Genomic DNA, 15,116 nt, shown 5'->3' with positions numbered 1-15,116 from the left:
AGCGGCGTCCGTGCCGTATGTGGATCATGCCTAGCGAGCACAAGCCAGGCGGATTACGACTTCACGAATCACGAGCAAGTGCGCGCGAGCTGCGGAGCAGGCCGGCCCACACGCGGGAGAGAAAAAATCATCAGCCCATGCGCGGGAGCAAAGTGTAGGCCACAAAAAAAATTAGTGGTCGGCTTCCGGCGAGGGGAATAGTGGTGGGCTGCGGTCTACCAGTTTTGAGCTGCGGTATACTACTATTTTTGGGTACCCAACAATTGAGAATTTGGGCTACGGACTACTACTTCTATTTCCAATATGAAAAAATCTACTTTTTCTTCTTTAATTTTTTGCAAAAGTTCACTTTTTCTCTCTGAACTTCAAAATCATGCACTTTTGAAACTGTGCGTTTTACTTCCTTGGCCCAAGTTATAGACGGTTTTGAAGATGATTTTGTTTTTTTTCTTTTTTGTTTCTTTCGGCTGAATATTTGAAAATCATAGTAATTTATAAAAAAAATCATAAAATGGAACATCTAATTTGTTGGACTCCATATGAGTAGATCTACACAGCAAATATACAATATGGTATGCTTTAGTATAAAAACTTTGCTGTAGATTTTAATATATTTTTTCTGTAATTAATTAGAATAATTCATAACTGCAATTTCTATAGTCCAATTGTGATAACTTTTTTGTGGGGCCTAATTATTGTATGCTTGCACTGTAGTAAAAATTTCATACTCATTAGATAATTTGTAATTTAGTTACAGATTTATTTAGATTTAACAAGCATAAGCACTAAATAACTTAGTTATAGATTTATTTAGATTCATAGCTACCTCGAGTTGTATTAGTATTTCAATGTTTTTTCCGAGATAAAAAAATGTTTTTTCTTTGCAATGAAATGGCACACTTTGATATATTGAGTGATAACATGGAGTGCTACGTTCCTATGAGAAGCAGATTGCTAAAGATACAGACATAATTTATCCTTGTAACTTTGAATATTTCTGAGATCATGACTGTTGTCTTTGTCTTGGTAAATCTTGCATCTTTACCTGGATACTTAATATGCCAATCGGTGACATATTGTCCTATGAATCAGAGTGTGTATGCGCATGATAATTTTTTATGCTAATTCTGAAAGATGAAGCAGTGAAAGAATAACAAGTTGTTTCTCTCCTGATGAGTAGATCTATATTCAAGCGCCATGATTACCTCGCTCGCGGTCTCAAGCAGGCCATAGCTACCTCGAGTTGTATTAGTATTTTCAATGAATTTTTCCAAAATAAAAAATGTTTTTTTTTTCTTTTGCGCCATAAGCAAGTAAGCGTGTGCGTGTCGAGGGTGTATTTGTGCATCAACAGCAACTCGAAATCTTATACTATATACTTATATATTATTAGTTGTATTAGTATTAGTCAAGGCTCCTCTTATTTATATATTATATACAAATTTTTTATGCTATACTAGTATATACTAAGATAAGATGCCCAAGTCTGCCTGTATGTATACCACGAAATTTTAACTTGTTCCTCCCGTCTTCCTCTCCTCTCCTGTTCCTCTTCCTATCTCGTCGCCAGTTTAGACCTTCCATCGTCCCCTTTCTTCACGAAACAGTATTGAAGCAGTTCCCGATTGCTGATCCTCCCCAACTCCCCCCGGGATTCGAGCGACCTGGATTGGAGCCGCCGTGTACTGCCGACATGGCGGGAACGGATCGCCTCTACCCTCCGATCGAGCCGTACGACCTGGAGCCCCCGCAGGTCCCAGCCGCCGCCGGCGAGGAGGAGGCCGGGGTTTGCGACGCGCCGGTGATGTGGGACGACGAACCCGACGCGTCTCCATCCCCATCCCCGGAAGCGGTAATCGAAGCACTCCCTTCTCGATTCATCTGATACTGAGTTTCCCTCCCTCCCCGGTAGATTGGAATATATATCCGCGTGATGGTTTCTTCCTAGTACACTGGTGAAGCGCGCTTAGGGTTCAGGGGGGCGGAGCATGTGGTGGAAAAGGTGGGAGCTTTTGGGTTTCTGCTTGTTAAGTTTGAGCAGCTAGGTTGCTGGTTAATGTGCAGTCACGCAGGTTTATGGTATGGAAGCAAGAGAATATAGCCGTTTTATTTAATTCTCCATTCCCTTGATACAAAAGATGCAAGTTTGCCAAGCAGTGCATTCCAATGTCCTGACCCATGATCGGTGTCTGGACTACCTCTGCACTTTCTTATCCCATCTGGACAACCTCTGCACTTTCTTATTTGATTGATGTTTTAGCATCGAAAAGTGAACTTTAGAAATACCTATATCTTCCAAATGTGCCCCCCTACCTCATTTAGCTTGTAATGTTATAAAACTACAGCTCTGTTTTTTCATTTATTATTATCAGAATGGTTGGTCTACTGAACCAAAATATTTGATGACCTAGCAATTGACAACTTAAGTAGTAGGATTTTGTCATCTTGCACTTTTTCTTAGTAGAACATATAAATTGTCAAATATGATAAAATAAAGTGACTGTTCAGTTAGCTTAGATTATGTAATTTAGTTACGCGTCCAAACAGCTATATGTATGTACGTGTCATCACCCAAATTATTTAAGGTTATGGTTTATTGCGAAAATCAGGGCCCCCATATATTTGAGGAGGGTGCTAGGGATCCTCCTCCTGAAGCTTTCAAGGAAGAAAGGCTTGGTGTTGTCAATTCTGATGAGTTCAGCGGTGAGATGACCACTGTGAAGGAATCTGGAGAAAACGACTATGATGGTTTTCCTTCTTGTGAACAAACAGGCATCATATGGGTGCCTCCTTCTGTTCCACCAATGACAAAACATGATCACGATGAGTGGCAAAAGGGCTTTGGTTACAATAGTGCGGGCTTCCTAGAGGAAGAAGATAAGTGGGATATTGACGAAGAAAATTTGGAGATGACAATGTGGGATGTGCTCTCTGAGATGGTTGTTGCAGGGAAGGATAAAGTATTATCCATTGCATCATTTGATTTAGGGACATATGGCATGTCCATGATCTCGGATTTTTTCCTTGAAGAGGCTTTGAAGGATAAGGCCCAAACACTTGAAGATGTCAGTGCTGGTTCTGAACATGCTCTCCTTGAGACAGAACCAGCAAAGTGGTTGCCTGATAGTGCTTCCCCTTCTTGTATGCTTTGCGGAGCACGTTTCCATCCAATAATTTGCACTCGCCATCATTGCCGATTTTGTGGTGGCATATTTTGTGGTGGTTGTTCAAAGGGTAGAAGCTTGATGCCCCCAAAGTTCATGACCTCAGATCCTCAAAGGGTCTGTGATGTTTGTGGAGTGCGTCTTGAGTGTATTCAGCCTTATTTGATGAATCGATTCAGTCGTGCTTGTCAACTTCCAACTCAAGACTTGACAGACCTAAGCACCTTGAGGTCATGGATAAACATCCCATGGGCAGTCAGAATGGAGTATGAGATCTACAAAGCTGCAAATTCCATACATGGCTATTGTAAGGTATTCATACCCAACACTTTTAATTCCTACTGTTGTTAATCATTTCACTGTTTTTCCTAGAAAGCGTTTGTTCCTGTGCCTTGGTTCTTCCTAAAAACACATTTTCTGCTCAACTAATGGTTATCTGATGCTACGAGCATTAATTAGCTAGACTAGATGTTAATCTTATTGCAGTTCTATAAATCTCCAGCCCTGCTTAAACTCTTGAAGTAATCTACTACTCTACCAGATCCAAACTAAAATTGTGATGCTGCATGAATTATGTTGAATTGTATCCAAGTTAATCCATTTAAATACTTATATCAATTGGGTAACTTGTGCCATTCATGTTTCTCAAAAAGTATAATTAGATTGTGGCCTTCATGCTTGCCAAGTATATTTGACATCATTTTTCTCTACAAACTTGTAGCACAGTTCCTAGCTTACCAAGGCACCTTGTATATATGTGAGAAGTTGTTCCAAATGTTAAACATTATTGTTCATCAATTGTCTTTTACGCAGAAAATTGTTGCTCGACTTTAGGACACAAAAAGTGATCTGACATGTGTAACATATCGTGCAAACTGCCTTGGAAATGAACTGGTTATTTTTCTGCATTTGTCAATACCATGATTAGGCCATTTAAAATCCAATTTCCCATTTATAATACACTTGCAGTACTGCGTAGCTTAGATCAGCATTGCCTTTACAATTTGTGGTTCTATTTAGAAGCTAGTCATATGCTTTTCAAAATCTGAGGACCACAATAAAGTTTACTCTTTCAATTATTTCCTCTTCTTTTTTTCAGCCACATGCTTCTTGTTCAGTCAGTCCTTTGCTGTTAATAAGGACGTAATCACAAAATGTTCTATGCTTGCGATATTCAGGTGGGAGAGCTGAAACCTGAGAAGTCGATCCCTGATTCAATTCTCAGACAAGCAAAAGGGCTTGCAATCATCACTGAGGTAAAGGTTGGCATGATGCTTACATACAAAATCGGTACTGGATTGGTGGTTGCTCGGAGAGGTGATGGTTCTTGGTCCCCTCCTTCTGCCATCTCTACTTGTGGTCTTGGATATGGAGTTCAGGTAACCTTCTCATCAAGCTTGTGTTTTTGTTATAACTAAGACCTCCTAACACTTGGAATATGTCTGTATTTTGTACCTTTCAGGCTGGAGGTGAGTTGGCTGACTACATCATTGTTCTTAGGAACACAGATGCCATTAAAACTTTCAGTGGAAATGCACACATGTCAATTGGGGCTGGTATTAGTGCTTCTGCTGGTCATTTTGGACGAGCAGCAGAGGCTGATTTCCGTGCTGGTGATGGTGGTTATGCTGCCTGTTACACATACAGTTGTAGCAAAGGTATGGTTTAATGAATTTTCCACCTTTTTTCAGATTTTGCCACATTGCTCTATGGAAAGTACTCTTCTATTGTTCCTCAAACTGTTCACCAGTCAGTAATTAAAAGAAATCCTGACAGGATATTGAATACCAATTAGTTTGGTCATTAGTGAAAAGTTTCAAGGTCCTTGGTTGACACATTAATCTGTGCATATTTGTAGTTACTTCACAATGGTGAACAAAAAATATGCAGTAAAAATTAATTTTAAGAGTTACTGGTTGCACTAATTTTGTTATTTTCCGCTCTCAAACTTTTTTTGTTATTTTCCAATGAGCTCTGTCTGTTTACTGGTGAGTTTTGTCCCAAGCAGCACGTTTCTGAGAGTGAATCTCTTGTCATCAAACAATCAAACACTTCCAGTAAAAAAACAATGTTAAAAGAGTTGCACGTTGTGCTAATTTCATTTATCTTCTTACCAGCACTATCTGTTTAGTGGTGAGTTTTTGTCCAAGCAACATGTTTCTGGGAGAGAACTGCTTTGGACCAGTTTTCACCAACAATCAAACACTACAAGGTCAAATCCTGTGTACTCACAGAATTTGAATATTATAATTAGACTTCAGCCGTTGTACTAGGAAGTAGTTTGTGAATGCTCTTAAACAAATATTTCCAACGTTTGTAGTGTAGCCATGTGGTTTCTGTTGCTTATGGCGGCTAATAAGAGATTATACAGAGCTTCAATTTCCAGTCAGTTGAATAAAATGAAACATGATGGTTTGGTATCGCAGCTAGCTGCTTCAAGGTAGTACATTCAGATAATCTCAAAAAAAATCAGCATTTGCTTCTGTCAGTCAGTTGAACCACACATCAGTCCAAGGCGTATATAGTGAGTGCTACAGTGGATCAAAACTCAGCATCATTTGGCATCTTCGTTCTTGCAGCATTAGTTCATACAGTTTCATTAATTAATTATATTATAGTTGAGCTCAACACATGTCTTTTCAGCTTTTGTTTTGATTGCTAAATATGTACTGTTGATGTCAGGATCTGCTTTTAAGTCTATTAGTGATCTGACATTGATGTTTCAATAGCTTTGCTTTTTTGTCACTATCAGTTTCTTTGTTTCTCTGGCAGGTGCCTTTGTGGGCTGTGCACTCAATGGAAGTGTGGTATCCACTCGAGACTCGGTAAATGCCCGGTTTTATGGTGGTCCAATCAAGGCCTCAGAAATCCTTCTTGGCTCGCTGCCAAAACCGCCTGCTGCCGCAACTCTATACAAAGCTTTATCTGTATTATTTGATAAGATCAACAAGTGAACCTCCTGAGTCCTCTCTTTAGTTTCTGACATGCAGTATAGCCTGGTGAATTGAATTATTTCTGGGTGATTGATTTGCCTTCTTTATTGGTGATGATGCAAGTGTCACCTGACCATCCATTGTTTTACATCAAACAGATGTATTTGGAACCGCAAACCACTCTGTAAATGCTGTAAATATGGTTACAATTCTCGTGAGAAATGAAAAGAAATCCATTTGTTCAAGTGTTATCAAATTTACTCCCTCCATCCCAAATTATAAGTCATTTAAAGAACCTTGGATAGTCAAACCACCTCAAGTTTGATCAAATTTATATCATAAGACAATAACATTTATGATAACAACTAAGTATCATTAGGTTCTTTATCTATTTAGTGTCATAAATCTTTGTACTTATTTTTATAATTTTAGTCAAACTTGAAATATTTTGACTTTTCAAGATTCTAAGAATGATTTATAATTTGGGATGGATGGAGTAACTCCGAATCCAGTTGTACCATCCCCATTTCTGGAGATGAGATGTTGCTAATGCATAAATCTTCCTCGAAGTACTTTGTGCCCGAAGTGTCCGTCTGCAGAGAGGGGATGGGGAACAAGATGGATGTAGCAAGGATCTGAAAGCTTGATTGAATCTGGCAGTAACGTACAAGAGCATGAATCTTTCCTGCATGACAATGGCATTAATGTCTAGTGACACGCGATTTTATGGCCGTAGCAAAACTTTATTTTTTGTGTACATTGCACATGACAGCCATTCTTGCAAGTTCATCTGCACGCCAATAACCCATCGTGAATTCGTGTTGGACAGCCTGCAAGAACGCTGCTTTTTCTTCATTGATACCGTGCAATTCAGATCCTGATTTGGCATGCTGAAAGCAAGCCCTTCATCACTGAATAAATGTGATACAATGGATATGAATACAGCCTTATTATGCAAGTGAATCTACAAATTGGAGAGAGTTTTTTTTTAACATACAAGTTGGAGAGTTGAGAAGAGAATATGTGCATGGCCTGTTTAGAAAGAAATACAGTACTACTCAAGAGGTAAAGGTTTCAGCCAAAGCAATAGTAGAGGGGGTTCCCAGTTTTGGTAAGTCCTTCATGCAGTTAAGGATTAGTATGAAAGAGGCAAGGTTAACTTAGTAAAATGTGGGAAACAAACAAGATTTTGGAATGACATTTGGGTGAGTGTTCCCACATTTATATAGAATCTGTCTAGATCAGAAAAACACAGTGGAGGTGGCTGCAAATAGAGAGTGGAACTTATCATATAGAAGGAATTTTAGGGAAAGACAACAAGGAATGGAGAAATATGTTGTGAGACTTCAGGAGAATAACTTTACTGAGGGGGACGACCAGGTGACTTGAAAATTAGAGAAGACAGGTAAATTCACAATTAGAAGCATCTACAGATTAATTACTTTGGTGGAGTCCTGGATGCAAGGATGATGGAGATGTGGACAGTAAAGATACCACTCAAGGTACAATTTTTTCTATGGATGGCCTGCAATGATAGAATACAGACAGATCAACTCTGCAAAAGAAATTGGTATGGTTTGACATTCTGCAAATTCTGTGGAAAGGAGGAAACAGCTAACCACCTCACAACTAGATGATTGATTTTAGCAGCCATAAGTTGGGCTTTATGGAAAAAAGAGATGAACTTGTGTTCTCTAAAATAATCCAGAAACCACCTAGCTTATAAAGCATATGGTTTTTTGAACCAGTGGCAGGTAGTTACAAAGGAGGAGGACAAGAGCGTAGCGGAGGTGTTACTTCTTATTGAGTTACATGCACCAACCAGTTCAACCTAAAGCTTAAGCTGATGGGGAGAGGTGGGCAATTCACTTATATTCCAACACTCTCCCTCACGTGGAGGCTCCCTCAGGCCTCAGACGTGGAATATGAGCGAGCAGCAATTATTTTATTTAATTCCGCTAATTAGGATTCGAACTCGAGACCTTTGGCTTTGATACCATATTGAGTTGCATGCACCAATCAGTTCAACCCAAAAGCTTCAGCTGATGGGGAGAGGTCAGCATTTCACTTATATTCCAACACTTCTGAAGATGATGAAGGCGGAGGCTCTCAAGTTGATGAAATGCACTTGAAGCACGGAAGGGAGGGTGATGAAGTCTGCACCTTTTTTTTTGAATCGGATGAAGTCTGCACTTGGGCGTGCTTTGTTTAGTTTTCTGTTTGTTAAATTGATGGTTCCTGAGACTCTGAGAGCACACTAGGCAGTGTTGTAAACTGGTAACCCCAGTAACTACTCTGTTGCTTTCAATATAGGCAGGGTCTAAGACCTTTGATCTAAAAAAAGACTGTCAACAAGGAAAAAAAATACACCAATTGACAGCAGAAAGAGAGAGAGGGAATTTTTGTCAGGAAAAAAATTGATCAGGAGCAACTGGGCAATGTGAAATAAATTCATACGAGGATAACCATTGTTCTAGACAGTCTTTTTTTTTGTGCCTGGCATGTTTCTTTTAAAAAAATAAAAAATAATACTTGCATACAATCAAGCAGGCACTAAGCAGCCTGCCTGATGCAACACTGCTTTGGTAAGGAATATGCCCGGCAACATGTGCTGCGAGTTTATATGAGCATAAGGAGACAATATACCTTGTAGAAAAATAGAAATGTAATAAATCATAGGAAAAAAACTAAGATAATGACTCAATATCTTTTTTACTTTTTAGAATTTCTTGCTTTTCTCTTTGACAAGAATTGTCATGTCCCTTCTATTATTGTATATAAAAGATGGCTGCGTTAATTGAGGTCACTGCTGCAACTGCAACAACACTTCTGCAAGAAAGTCCAGGTGAAGTATCATGAGTGATTCAGTTAATCTGCATCAAAATGTGAATCCAACCTACCACAGAAGCAATTACACAGGTTTAGACTACATGCGGCGTATCTTCCCTGGAATTTTGATATGACAAGAAAAGCATGGTAGAATATGGTAGCAAAACCCTTATCCCCTACAAATTGGAACCACCTGAACTAAACAGTTTAATCAGCAAAGGCACGACAGAACCAATGAATGATCCATACAATGTACACACTTTCGACACAAGTACAACGATAATAGTCATATCAAGGACAACTGGAGCTAATTTACAAGGGCACATGAATGCCACAGGGATCTCAGCTACTGCTGACGGATGACCAGTTCTCCGACCTGTCTAAGGTCCCCTGCAAGCACTCTTTTCCCTTGCATTTTTTTTCCTTTTCATTTCTTGAGGGAGACAAAAAAGAAATGAAGAAAAAATGAAATAAATAAGTTAACAATTTGCTTAGGCTAGAATAAGTTCAGATCCTTGAAAGAGGATGGATATCATCTCCAGAGGACTGTGATAAGATCTCTGAATCCCTTCTCTCTTTCTACAAACACTGAACTCATAAAATAGAAGAGTGCCGTCCGAATAAAGATGAAAGTAAAAACCCAGGTGAAGACTTGACTCTTGTAGCATGATCAGGAGGGATCTGCACGAGTCTTCGAGCTCCCAAGGGTGAGCTCCAGCTCATGCTCGTCCGAGGCGCACTCCTCGTGTATCCGTTCCCCCTCCCATGCCTTCACAAGACCAGGTGATTCGTTGTTGCCGTTGCTGCTGCTCCCAAAGGCGAAATCATCTGGGGCACCATCAACCATCTGGACATCGTGATGGATTGGCACACCACCCATTACAGGAGAACATGTTCCACTCTGTCCAGGGGTACACATTCTTGAGGTGCTGGCGATGGTCTCCTTGAAAATGCCAAAAGGATTCGGTGCCACAAGGCTGTATGTTGGAGATGAAGGACCAGCAGATGATATCTGAAACCCAGCTAGCCATGCTGGGTCTGGAGCAACCTGGTGATGCCCAGGGCTCGGCGGTTGGGAGTTGGGAAGAGAAGCATAATTTGCCCCAGCCCATGGTGGCTGAACACTTGGATTCTCCCAGTCAGTCTTGATGCGAGGTGTGCGAGTTGGAGAGCTGGATGGAGGTGTTACCGGTGCACTGATGGAACCACCGTTGAAGTAGAGATGGTGAAGCTGTGGGAACTTGGAGGAGGAGGCAAATGAGGAACTCGAGGAAAGGTTCTTTAGCCATGGGATAAGAGAGTTGCCCTCGACACCACCCATGAAGTTGTTCCCACCAAGAGTAATGTGAGAGGAGGATCCAGAGCTTGGAAACGAAGAGGATGCAGGGCTTGGATTGTATGAAGCTCGTGGACTGGGTTGATATGAAGAGCAAGGGCTTGGTGATGCCGACCTTCCAATTGGATCAGGCCGTTCTGTTGCCAGAGGTTTACATCCCTGAATCAAGAAGAAATTCATTACTTACAATCAACTATGCAATTTTTGCTATCCAAAAAAACATTAAGCACACTGAGAATTGTTGTAAAGCAGAAAACTAGTGCAGGCACTGAACAGAAAGCAATGCCAAGTTTAATGAACCACAATAACTGCCAATGAAATCAGTTACTTTCCTGTTCACCTTTTTGTAAACGAAATGCTACACCCAAGGAAGTTCAAAAATTATACAGAAGATTTGGATTAATCAATTGGAATGCTCTGCAGTTCAAATTTCTCAGATGCCAACTTACAGATACATTTACTTTCCTCTATATGTGATAAATCAAATAAAACTCCTCAAATTGTTCAATTGACTGCAATCAATTGACAGAAGTAACAGAAAAGCATGTAAAACCAACTTCAAAGTAGGTTACAGCTGAAGCTAATGTACTTACTACACTACTACAGCAAAGTACACCTCGGGCGGCATTGATTACAAAATAATGAGTAAACACAAGAGTTGCATACTGCATAGAACAAAGGCAACCAATGAACCAACCCACGGTATGGAACCCAAATTTGAAAGTCTCACGTTACCAAAGTCCTTTGGCACAATCCTCAAAAGCAAAGTGAAAAACTATTGCTTTTGGTTTCTGAGAGCAGTGGCTGGCTACATGTGCACATGGCAAAAAAAAACATGTTGAACTATGCTTTGTGCTTTTCTGATAACTGCTTTTTTTCAGCATCAGAGCCTGGACGTGAAATGTAGCACGCATTTTTACCGAATTGAATCCCAATCTAAACTGAACCACCCTCCTTCCCTCAGGGACCAAGAGAAATGTGATAGCTGACAAAAATCTTCAGATGAGGTATTAGATTTTTCTTTTGGTCATACTAGGAAGGAACAACAAAAGCACTAGCGGGAAGAAAGCATGCTGCATGGCATCCCCAAAAGAATTGCCTTGAGCGAGTGCCAAAAAGGAAAGCAGCATTTCCCTTCTCCTAATTTTAAAAAAAGGCTTCATTTTTTGAAATCCTAATTCTAGAGCTTGCCCAGCAGATTAACCCACCCGCATTGCATTTCCCGCTGGCTGTAAATCAAGCAGCTCCCGTTTCCCTGGCCCGACAACAAAAACAGCCTAACATAGCACCAGGACAAAAACAGAGGTCAAAGCAAGTAAAGACAGCTCCAAATCCAACGGAATCAATATATATGGGAGTGCACGCGAGAGCAGGAGCATCACAAGATCGGTCCACCGAACCAACGAAATCGCTGCATTGCTTTGGGAAGTTGTTAAACAGAGCAGTGCGCCGTCGTTCCCTGCCTCAAGTCTCAGCAAAACCGAGGAAGCGTCTCCGGCGAGACTCGTCTCGTCTCGTCTAGCCGAAACAACCAAAGCAAACACGCTGCTGTAGCGCTGCTCAGATCGCAGCAGCCGCAGGCACGACTGCATGCAATTGTACGGAGCAACCAAAGCAAAAGCGAAAGCAAGCTACTCATCGACGCGCAAAGCAGGAACGGAACCGAAGCGAAGCCGTGGAGAGGCTGGTCGGCCGGCAGGCCGGCGGAGCAAGGAAGCAAGCAGCACCGAAGCAAGGGATGGATGGATGGGTGGTGAGTTACCTTGCGGTAGGTGGTGCCGTCGGGCTCGACGGTCCAGCCGGCCTCGTTGCAGAGCGCCTTGAGCACCTCGTTGTTGTCGCAGTGCTTGGGGAGGTTGTAGTTGCCGTAGGCCCTGAGTCCGGCGAAGATCTTGGCGGCGATCGCGCGGCGCCGGCGCTCCCTGCGGCGGTTGTTCTCGCGCTCCCTCCACGTGGGCACCCTGGTGCCCCCGATCCCGGCGGCGGCTCCCCCGGCGCCGCTCGTCATCGGCGCCCCCGAGCGCCGGATCTCGCGGATCTGCCCTGCCGGGGCTGCACACACACACACACCCGCGGTTCCTTGCTCGCCTTTGCTTGCTTTGATTTGTTTATTATTTGAGGTGTGGAATTTGGGGGGAGGAGAAGGAGCAGAGCAGAGCAGGAGCAGGGGTAGGAACCGGCGGAGGAGGAGGAACTGGTAGTGGTAGTCTGAACGCAGCCGCCGCTGCTCTGCTGTGACTGCTGCTGCTGCTAGCCTGCTACTGCCTCCCGCCGCTCCCTCCCTCCTCCTCCTCCTTCCTATTGTAACGCTGGCTGGCTGAGTGAGTGAGGGTGGTGGCGGAGCTCAGCTGAGCTGTAACGGTGGGTGATGCCACACTCCAGGAGTTTTTACGTTAGCGGGCTCACTCTTTTACCAGCGGCGCCTTCCAGTTTTGCCCTGGCAACGGGCCCCGGTGGAAGTAATCGGCAGGGGCAGAGACGGTATTCTCGTCGGCCCGGGGCAGGGAGGGAGACGGAGACGGTTACACCAAGGAGCGGGTCGGGGGTGGGCCAGCTTTTGCAAAGTACGACGTGGCTCGGTCCCTGACGCGCGGGGCCCAGTCGGCGCCTGGTGGTCAAACGGGATGAGTGGTGGTGGGGGCCTAGACAGCCGCCGTCTCGTCAGAGCGCAATCATCACGCCCGCCCAGCCGGGTGGGTGGGTTCGCGTCGCGGTCTCGCGGACGAGGCGGCGCGAGCCGGATCGCGGCCGAGCGGCCGGCCACACCGGCCACGGCCCACGTGACTACGAACCGAACCATTCGCACGCAGAGGTGCGTGCTCCGACCGGTAGTAGACGCACCCGGGCCGGGGCGTCCCTCGGGACAGGGACGGTTCGGGGGTGGGGACGGCTTTGGTGGCGCGTGCCAGTGGAGGGACCCCACGCGGCGGGTGAAACGGCCTCGGGATCCGCGGCGGCCGGGACTGGAGGCCACGGCACGTTGCTGCTGGTCACGACGCTCGCCACGAAACGACGCCGGTGCAGCAGCGGTGGTGTCGCGGGCGCCTGCAAGCATGTTCGCACCGGCGCACCGCACCGTCCCGTCTGCGCGTCCGTTCGCACGGCTTTGCGCGGGTGCGTTTCCGGGCGTTTCGTGCGTGAATCCGGGCGCCGCAGCGGCAGCGGCCGCGGCCAGCGGCCAGCTCGATGATGCATGCGTGTGGTACAACATCGGTACGTGAGTGTGTTTGTCGCATCGGTACTGCTACGAGTATAAAATTAAAACTTTCTTCCCGGTTTTGTGTTGCCAAAGAAAATACTACGTATACACGCACTGGCATTTGTTGATGATAGTACTACTCCGTAGCTACTAGCGCGAGGATATGTAAAGAATTTTTCATAGAGTACCCTGGGTATAATGTTGACACTAGAGCCAAAGTCGCAGAGTGCTTCTGTGACATCCACCATGCCGATGGAGATCGGGATGACGGGGCGTCCTGGATCGCCTCTCTTGACCGGCAGACGGTCAGTAGAAAATTCAGTGACGGGGTTACTCCAATTACCTGCATCAAACATGTCTACAAGATTTACAGATTCTAATCCTTCCGGTTGTGATGGTATACCGGGGTTAGTAGTAGGAACAGCAGCAGCTATTTGATTTAACTGAGATTCAATCATTTTATTAAAGCTAATTTGATTCTTGATGGCAGTAGAGAAATTATCCATTCTATTATTTATATTTTCTAGCATTTTATCATTTGATGCCAATTTCTTAGATAGGTTATCCATTAGCTTTTCTTGATTAGACACTAACTCTCTCAAAGGTGGTAAATTATTATTATTGTTGTAAGAATTGTTACCTTGATAATTACCTGAGTAGTTAGGCCTTTGTTGATTCCAACCTTGATTTTGTTGAGGACGGTTGTAGTAGTTGTTGTTGTTATTGTTGATGTAGTTCACATCCTCAAGCATCTCAGGGCAGTGGTTGCCTGAGTGTCCAGTGTCTCCACACTCCTCACAAGTCATGTGAGAGTCGTAGATGTGCATAACTTCTTTCTTGTCTCCAGCTCTATCATCGAGCTTCTTCATGAGCAGGTCTAGCTTTGCAGACAGCATGTCTACCTCCTTGAGCTGATGCATACCTCCACCTCTCTTGCGTGTCTGGGTCCTCTCTTCATTCCAGCTTTGGTTGGACGCCATCTTCTCCACAAGAGCTGTGGCTTGTGGTATAGTAAGTGATAAGAATGCTCCTCCAGCTGCAGCATCCATGGTCTCTCGGGCACTATTGCCGAGCCCATGATAAAACGTCTGCATCAGTAGCCAACTCTCCATTCCATGATGGGGACATTCTAGGATGTAGTCTTGAAAGCGCTCCCATGCTTCTGGAACAGATTCATCATTTTGTTGCTGAAAACTTGTAATCTTCCCACGGAGAGCATTGGTCTTGCCCATGGGAAAGAACTTAGCCAGGAAGTTTGTTGAGCAGAGTGCCCACGTAGTATTCTTCTCCTTTGTAGCGTAGAACCACTGCTTCGCTCTTCCTAACAGTGAGAATGGGAAGAGGCGAAGTAGTATAGCGTCTTTGGAAACTCCTGCTATGGGGAATGTGTTGCAAATCTCCAGGAAGTGTTGTAAATGAGCACTAGCATCATCGTGTGCCTTCCCATAGAACTGGTTGGATTGCACCATGTTGATAAGTCCAGGCTTGAGCTCAAAGTTGCCATCGATCTCTGCAGCAGGTCCAGTGCGGATGTTGTCCGTAGTGGGAGCTGAGAACTCGCGGATTGATTTGTTCGCCATGGCTTCGAACTCTGAAGACAAGTTCCGGTGATCTTCTTGATTGGATGAAGCTTCTTGCTAAAGTGTTAATGATTT

General features: G+C 43.8%; 2 protein-coding genes across 3 annotated transcripts; one reads left to right on the top strand and one right to left on the bottom strand.

The window, feature by feature from the left end:
- On the top strand, positions 1,463-6,348 carry LOC8076695. 2 transcript variants are annotated; one of them, XM_021450236.1, is made up of 5 exons: positions 1,463-1,852; positions 2,610-3,476; positions 4,343-4,543; positions 4,627-4,822; positions 5,282-5,930. In XM_021450236.1, the coding sequence occupies exons 1-5, from the start codon at positions 1,694-1,696 to the stop codon at positions 5,293-5,295; spliced, it is 1,437 nt and encodes a 478-aa protein (XP_021305911.1). In that variant the 5' UTR covers positions 1,463-1,693; the 3' UTR covers positions 5,296-5,930. The 2 variants fall into 2 exon arrangements, with proteins under 2 accessions (XP_021305911.1, XP_002438547.1); XM_002438502.2 differs by lacking the exon at positions 5,282-5,930 and adding an exon at positions 5,937-6,348 and having other exon boundaries at positions 1,468-1,852.
- Positions 8,972-12,602, bottom strand: LOC8073072 (protein BZR1 homolog 3). The gene is made up of 2 exons (XM_002437087.2): positions 12,025-12,602; positions 8,972-10,421 (listed from the first exon to the last, which is right to left on the bottom strand). The coding sequence occupies exons 1-2, from the start codon at positions 12,268-12,270 to the stop codon at positions 9,597-9,599; spliced, it is 1,071 nt and encodes a 356-aa protein (XP_002437132.1). The 5' UTR covers positions 12,271-12,602; the 3' UTR covers positions 8,972-9,596.

The sequence above is a fragment of the Sorghum bicolor genome, chromosome 10 (assembly GCF_000003195.3).
Source record: "Sorghum bicolor cultivar BTx623 chromosome 10, Sorghum_bicolor_NCBIv3, whole genome shotgun sequence".
NCBI lineage: Eukaryota > Viridiplantae > Streptophyta > Magnoliopsida > Poales > Poaceae > Sorghum > Sorghum bicolor.
Note: the sequence above shows the minus strand (reverse complement) of the source record. Positions and strands in the feature narration are given on the sequence as shown.

Bases quoted from the DNA above. Each gene is read 5' to 3' on its own strand.
- LOC8073072 (XM_002437087.2), bottom strand. From the start codon at position 12,270: ATGACGAGCGGCGCCGGGGGAGCCGCCGCCGGGATCGGGGGCACCAGG. The intron at 10,422-12,024 runs GTAACTCACCAC...TTCTTGATTCAG, and splicing joins ACGGCACCACCTACCGCAAG to GGATGTAAACCTCTGGCAAC.
- LOC8076695 (XM_002438502.2), top strand. From the start codon at position 1,694: ATGGCGGGAACGGATCGCCTCTACCCTCCGATCGAGCCGTACGACCTG. The intron at 1,853-2,609 runs GTAATCGAAGCA...TGCGAAAATCAG, and splicing joins CATCCCCATCCCCGGAAGCG to GGCCCCCATATATTTGAGGA. The intron at 4,823-5,936 runs GTATGGTTTAAT...TTTCTCTGGCAG, and splicing joins CACATACAGTTGTAGCAAAG to GTGCCTTTGTGGGCTGTGCA.